Below are 6,832 nucleotides of genomic sequence, written 5' to 3'. Positions count from 1 at the left end.
GTCGGATGTGGCTGAGAATGCTGTATAGCCAGGAAATATATTGAGAGAAAATGAAACATAGGCCAAGTGTAATGTGGAACTTCAAAAATTAAAGAGATGGGTTCATCAAGAATAAATAGGCAAAAGAGAATGATGATATAGATATACTGACCAGTGAAACAAAAGTTTGGTGAATACTCTATTATTTTTTAGATATTTGCAATAGGGCTCCACAATCATCTGTATTGGGATCTGGTGCCCTCTTGGGGAGGATACCTGGTCAGTCGTCCTCATCAACTTAGACAAAGAAACCTAATATAAGCAAGGTCAACAGAACCACCACATATGGGATACTCATGCATGCTTCAGCATTGCCAGGGCATAAATATAATTTTTTAATTTCATCTTCTTAAGGTGAACAGAATTTCTACATATGTCCTCATTAAGGATTGTCCTTAATTTCCAATGTGGATTTGGAGTCCTGGCCAATATATTTCTCCTTGTTTTCTACACTTTCATAATTCTGTGTCACAGACCTAAGCCCACGGACATGATCTCCTGTCACCTGACCTTCATCCACATAGTGCTGCTCATCACTGGAGCGGATATTTGGCTTACAGACATATTTGAGTCACTAAACATTGATAATGACTTCAAATGTAAGACAACTTTTTACATAAACAGAGTGATGAGAGGCCTGTCCATCTGTATCACCTGCCTCCTGGGTGTGTTCCAGGCTGTCACTATCAGTCCCAGTTCCTCTTTGTTGAATAAATTTAAATATAAACTTAAAAAATACATGATTTCTGCTTTCTTACTTATTTGGTCTTTCAACTTGTCATTCACCTGTCACCGAATAATCTATTCTGGTTCTTTTTCCAATGTGAGTGAAACCAAACAGATGAAGGTCACCAAATTCTGCTCACTCTTCTCCATGAACCACATCATCAGGGCATTGATTTTAACAGTGGCAACCTCCAGAGATGTATTTCTTGTAGGAGTTATGCTGGCCACAAGTGCATACATGGTGATCATCTTGCTCAGACATCAGAGGCAACATAAGCATCTTCACAGCCTCAGCCATCTGAGAGCATCTCCTGAGAAAAGGGCCACCCAGACCATCTTGCTGCTGGTTGTCTCCTTTGTGGTCATGTACTGGGTGGACTTCATCATCTCATCCACTGCAATTTTATTACGGATGTACGACCCAGTCATCCTGAGTGTTCAGAAGTTTGTGATGAATGTCTATCCCACAATTACTCCTTTGGTACAAATCAGTTCTGATAACAGAATAACCAATATGAAGAAACACATGCAATCTTTGTTCCACCATATTTTCAAAAAGAGATAATTTTTCACGTTTTTAATAAAATGGTTTAGTATTTTTATATTTATGAGTATTGTGTCAGCATGTATGCATGTGTGAATTACTGGTGCCCACAAGGTCAGAAGAGGCCATTGTCCTCGCCCCTGTGAGCTGGAAATACAGACAGATTTTTGTGAGGCTTCATTCTGGTGCAACCACATCTAATTTTTCCAAAAACTTATTCTTCTTAAACTCTGTAATAGCTAAAGTAGCAAACCAAGATTCTTAATAATTAAAATAAAATTTGTGGTATTACACATAGACATTCTTGTGATATTTTTGCTGCCAAGTGCTATAGATTTTTTAAGTTCACTATATACCATGTGCTGAAATTTCCACAGGAGTTCTCTTAGTCTCTCCTCTTTATTTTACATCATAAATGTTCCCTGATGCTGAGGTTACTCAAAGAAAGTTCCTTGCTGATGCTGACTTTTTGCATTTTTCTTTGAAAGGAATTTAATCTACTCTCAGCCATCAAAAATAGTTTAAATGTCCTCTTGTAGCTTTAATACCCTTTCCTAAGTGTAGTTTCTCTGGATCCACAAAAAATACTGTGAATTTAAATTTTCCCTTTTTACCACAGTTACTTAATGAGTCTTATATGAAAATTTCATGTGTCTGTGTATTTGCACTTCATCAATACTGACATATTATTAGTGAAACAAAAATAATTTATATATGATGTACAGTGTGATTTTTCTGTACATGTGTATGCATGTGTGTGTGCACAGATGAATGATATGTGTGAATGTGTATGTTGAGGACAGGAGACAGCGTTTGCTATTTTTCTTCAGAAGGCACTCACCTTGGTTTTGATAGTGTCTCTCAGTGACCTGTGGATTGCCAAATAGGACAAGATGATATCCTGGGTATTTTTCTCTGCCTCTCCAGCTCGGGATTACAAGTATGCAACACCATCGTTCACTTAGTTTGTTCTTTTATTGATAATAAAAATAAAATCTACTCGTTTTTTTCATACAGTATACTCTCAATAGACTTTCTCCTCCCTGTCACTTATTTCCAGGAAAGCTGAGCTTTGGTAATGAAGGAAATCAGAGAAAACAGAGATCTTGTGAAGATGTCATTGAATTAGGAAACAAATCAAGCCCCAGAGAGCAGCATAACTTGGCAGCTTTGGCCACATGTTTCTAGCTTTAGATGAAGGTTAGAAGAAAGGTTATAGAATCTCCCTCTGTGACTGAGAAAAGCTGCTGAGGCCAGGCACATGGGTGTCACTGCATGGAGGCCTAGAGAGGCCATTGTGTCAGTCTGTGAAAGTCAATCCTGGATTGCCTCAGAGATCCCAGGCTGTTGGAGATGCCAGAGCCATGTGATAGCTGCTGAGGAAAGCTGCTAACAGGGTGTAGAGCCAGCCCAAGTGAGAGAAGTGTGATGTGGTTCTGATCTTAGCCATTCTGACCATTCTGGTGCAAGATGGTAGCTCAGAGTCATTTTGATTTGCCTTTCCCTGATGACTAAGGATGTTGAGCAATTCCTTAAATGTCTTTCAGCCTTTTGAGACTTTTCTGTTGAGAATTCTCTGTTTAGATCTGTACCCCATTTTTAACTTGATTATTTTGTACTTTGATATCTAGTTTCATGATTTCTTTATATACTTTGGAGATCAGCTCTCTGTCAGATATGGGGTTGGTGAAGATCTTTTCCCATATGTAGGCTGTTGTTTTTTTTTAAAGTGTTCTTTTTTATTAATTATTATTTATTTTTTTAAAGGATTTTGTCCTTTATTTTTCTCTCCCAAGGCTACATATATTTTTAAACACATTGTAAACAGTTTAGAGGTTTTTGCATCTGGATGTATCTTTACTGTATATCTCTCTTTGTCTAATCATATGAGTCTTTAATTTGCTAAGTGATATGGCTAAGATTAAAGCTATGACTTTGATGGCTGGATCCAGCCCATTCCTTAGCTTTACGAGAGTCTAGCTTCATGGCATAGATACTGGTGGAAACCTTATTTATTGCCACAATTCTATGGAGTTTCAAGCTCCCTGCCACCACCAAGAAGGATGTTGTCATGAACACCAGTTAAGTGTTTGGTGGTAGGGCCTCTTAAAAGAGCTGTAAGGTTTTTGTATCTAAAGCTAAGTCAGTAAGACTATCTTTTTTTTTTATTGCGAAAAGAAGAAAAAAAAACATAAACAAAAAACAAGTTTCTACCTCCTCCCAGCCTCCCATTTCCCTCCCCCTCCTCCCACCCTTCTCCCCCTCCTCCCACCCTTCTCCCCCTCCCCCCACTCCTCTCCCCCCCTCCCTATCCAGTCCACAGAGCAGTCCGGGTTCCCTGCCCTGTGGTAAGTCCTAGGTCCTCCCCCCTCCGTCCATATCTAGGAAGGTGAACATCCAAACTGGCTAGGCTCCCACAAGCCAGCACATTAAGTAGGATCAAAACCCCCTGCCATTGTCCTTGGTGTCTCATCAGCCCTCATTGTTCGCCATGTTCAGAGAGTCCGGATTTATCCCATGCTTTTTCGGTCACAGTCCAGCTGGCCTTGGTGAGCTCCCCGTAGATCAGCTCCACTGTCTCAGTGGGTGGATGCACGCCTCGTGGTCCCGAATTCTTTGTTCATGTTCTCCCTCCTTCTGCTCCTCCTTGGGACCTTGGGAGCTCAGTCCAGTGCTCCTGTGTGGGTCTCTGTCTCTATCTCTATCCATCACCAGATGAAGATTCTATGATGATATGCAAGATATTCGTCAGTATTGCTCTAGGATAGGGTCATTTCAGGTTCCCAATCCTCAGCTGCCCAAGGAACTAACTGGGAACCTCATCTTGGGCACTAGGGAGCCCCTCTAGGGTCAAGTCTCTTGCCCACCCTAAACTGGCTCCCTTAACTAAGAATTGTGGTTCCGTGCTCCCCTATCCACCTTTCCTTTATCCCAATTCTCCTGTTTCCCAGGTCCCCCCTCCTTCCCTTCTACCTTTTCTCTCCCCATCTCCCTTTACCCCCATCCCACCCCATCCCCAAGATCCCATTTTCTCCCCGGAAATTTGGTCTACTTCCCTTAGCCAAGAGGACAACTATATGTTTTTCCTTGGGTTCACCTTCTTACTTAGCTTCTTTAGGTTCACCTCTTGTAGACTCCGTGGTCCTTATTTATGGCTAGAAACCAATTATGAGTGAGTACATCCCATATTCATCTTTTTGGGTCTGGGACACCTCACTCAGGATAGTGTTTTCTATTTCCATCCATTTGCATGCAAAATTCGAGAAGTCATTGTTTTTTACCGCAGCGTAGAACTCTAGCGTGTATATATTCCATACTTTCTTCATCCATTCTTCTATTGAAGGGCATCTAGGTTGTTTCCAGGTTCTGGCTATTACAAATAATACTGCTATGAACATAGCTGAACAAATGCTTTTGTCATTTGATAAAGCATCTCTTGGGTATATTCCCAAGAGTGGTATTGCTGGGTCCAGGGGTAAGTTGATCCCGAATTTCCTGAGAAACCGAAACACTGACTTCCACAGTGGTTGCACAAGATTGCATTCCCACCAGCAATGGATGAGGGTACCCCTTCCTCCACAGCCTCTCCAGCAAAGGTTATCCTTGGTGTTTTTGACTTTAGCCATTCTGACAGGTATAAGATGATATCTCAAAGTTGTTTTGATTTGCATTTCCCTGATTGCTAAGGAAGTTGAGCACGACCTTAAGTGTCTTTTGGCCATTTGAACTTCTTCTGTTGAGAATTCTCTGTTCAGTTCAGTGCCCCATTTTTTAATTGGGTTAATTAGCATTTTAAAGTCTAGTTTCTTGAGTTCTCTATATATTTTGGAGATCAGACCTTTGTCTGTTGTGGGGTTGGTGAAAATCTTCTCCCAGTCAGTAGGTTGCCTTTGTGTCTTAGTGACCATGTCCTTTGCTTTACAGAAGCTTCTCAGTTTAAGTAGGTCCCATTTATTCAATGTTGCCCTTAATGTCTGTGCTTCTGGGGTTATACATAGGAAGCGATCTCCTGTGCCCATCTGTTGTAGGGTATTTCCCACTTTCTCTTCTATCAGATTCAGTGTGTTCGGGCTGATATTGAGGTCTTTAATCCATTTGGACTTGAGTTTTGTGCACGGTGAGAGATATGGGTCTATTTTCATTCTTCTACAGGTTGACATCCAGTTGTGCCAGCACCATTTGTTGAAGATGCTTTCTTTCTTCCATTGCATACTTTTAGCTCCTTTATCGAAAATGAGGTGTTCATAGGTTTGTGGGATAAAATCCGGGTCTTCAATAGGATTCCATTGGTCGACTTCTCTGTTTTTATGCCAGTACCACACTGTTTTCATTACTGGAGCTCTGTAATAGAGTTTGGAGTCAGGGATGGTAATGCCTCCAGAAGATCCTTTATTGTATAGGATTGTTTTGGCTATCCTGGGTTTTTTGTTTTTCCATATAAAGTTGATTATTGTCTTCTCCAGATCTGATAGGAATTTTGATGGGATCTTGATGGGGATTGCATTGAATCTATAAATTGCCTTTGGTAGAATTGCCATTTTTACTATGTTGATCCTCCCAATCCAAGAGCAAGGGAGGTCCATCCATTTTTTGGTATCCTCTTCAATTTCTTTCTTCAATGCCTTAAAGTTCTTGTCAAATAGATCTTTCACTTCCTTGGTTAGATTTACCCCCAGATATTTTATGTTGTTTGTGGCTATCGTGAATGGTGAAGCTTCTCTGATTTCCCTCTCTGCTTCCCTATCCTTTGTGTATAAGAGGGCAACTGATTTTTTGGAGTTGATCTTGTATCCTGCCACATTACTAAAGCTGTTTATCAGCTGTATAAGTTCTTTGGTGGAGTTTTGGTGGTCGCTTATGTACACTATCATATCATCTGCAAATAACAAAAGTTTAACTTCTTCCTTTCCAATTCGAATCCCCTTGATCCCATTATGTTGTCTTATTGCTATTGCTAGAACTTCAAGCACTATATTGAAGAGGTATGGTGAGAGTGGACAGCCTTGCCGTGTTCCTGAGTTAAGCGGGATGGCTTTGAGTTTCTCTCCATTTAATTTGATGTTAGCTGTCGGCTTGCTGTATATAGCTTTTATTATATTTAGGTATGACCCTTTTATCCCTAATCTCTCCAAGACTTTTAACATAAATGGATGTTGAATTTTGTCAAATGCTTTTTCTGCATCTAATGAAATGATCATATGGTTTTTTTCTTTCAGTTTATTTATATGCTGGATTACATTGATAGATTTTCGTATGTTGAACCAGCCCTGCATCTGAGGAATGAAGCCTACTTGATCATAATGGATAATTTTTCGGATGTGTTCTTGGATTCGATTTGCCAGTATTTTGTTGAGGATTTTTGCGTCGATATTCATGAGTGAGATTGGCCTGTATTTCTCTTTCCTAGTTGAGTCTTTGAGTGCTTTTGGTATCAGAGTAATTGTGGCTTCATAAAAGGAATTTGGTAATGACCCTTCTGATTCTATATTGTGGAATACATTAAGGAGTATAGGTATTAGGTCT

The 6,832-nt window shown here is 40.2% G+C and overlaps 1 protein-coding gene across 1 annotated transcript; it reads left to right on the top strand.

The window, feature by feature from the left end:
- Positions 1-412: 412 nt before the first annotated feature.
- Positions 413-1,330, top strand: LOC121439674 (putative vomeronasal receptor-like protein 4). The gene has a single exon (XM_041640249.1). It carries the CDS (start codon positions 413-415, stop codon positions 1,328-1,330), a length of 918 nt encoding a protein of 305 aa, XP_041496183.1.
- Positions 1,331-6,832: the final 5,502 nt, after the last annotated feature.

The sequence above is a fragment of the Microtus oregoni genome, unplaced genomic scaffold (assembly GCF_018167655.1).
Source record: "Microtus oregoni isolate MIOR12 unplaced genomic scaffold, Mior012 000062F_ref0000492, whole genome shotgun sequence".
Classification (NCBI taxonomy): domain Eukaryota; kingdom Metazoa; phylum Chordata; class Mammalia; order Rodentia; family Cricetidae; genus Microtus; species Microtus oregoni.
The sequence above is the reverse complement of the archived record's forward strand: the minus strand, read 5'-3'. Positions and strand labels throughout refer to the sequence as shown.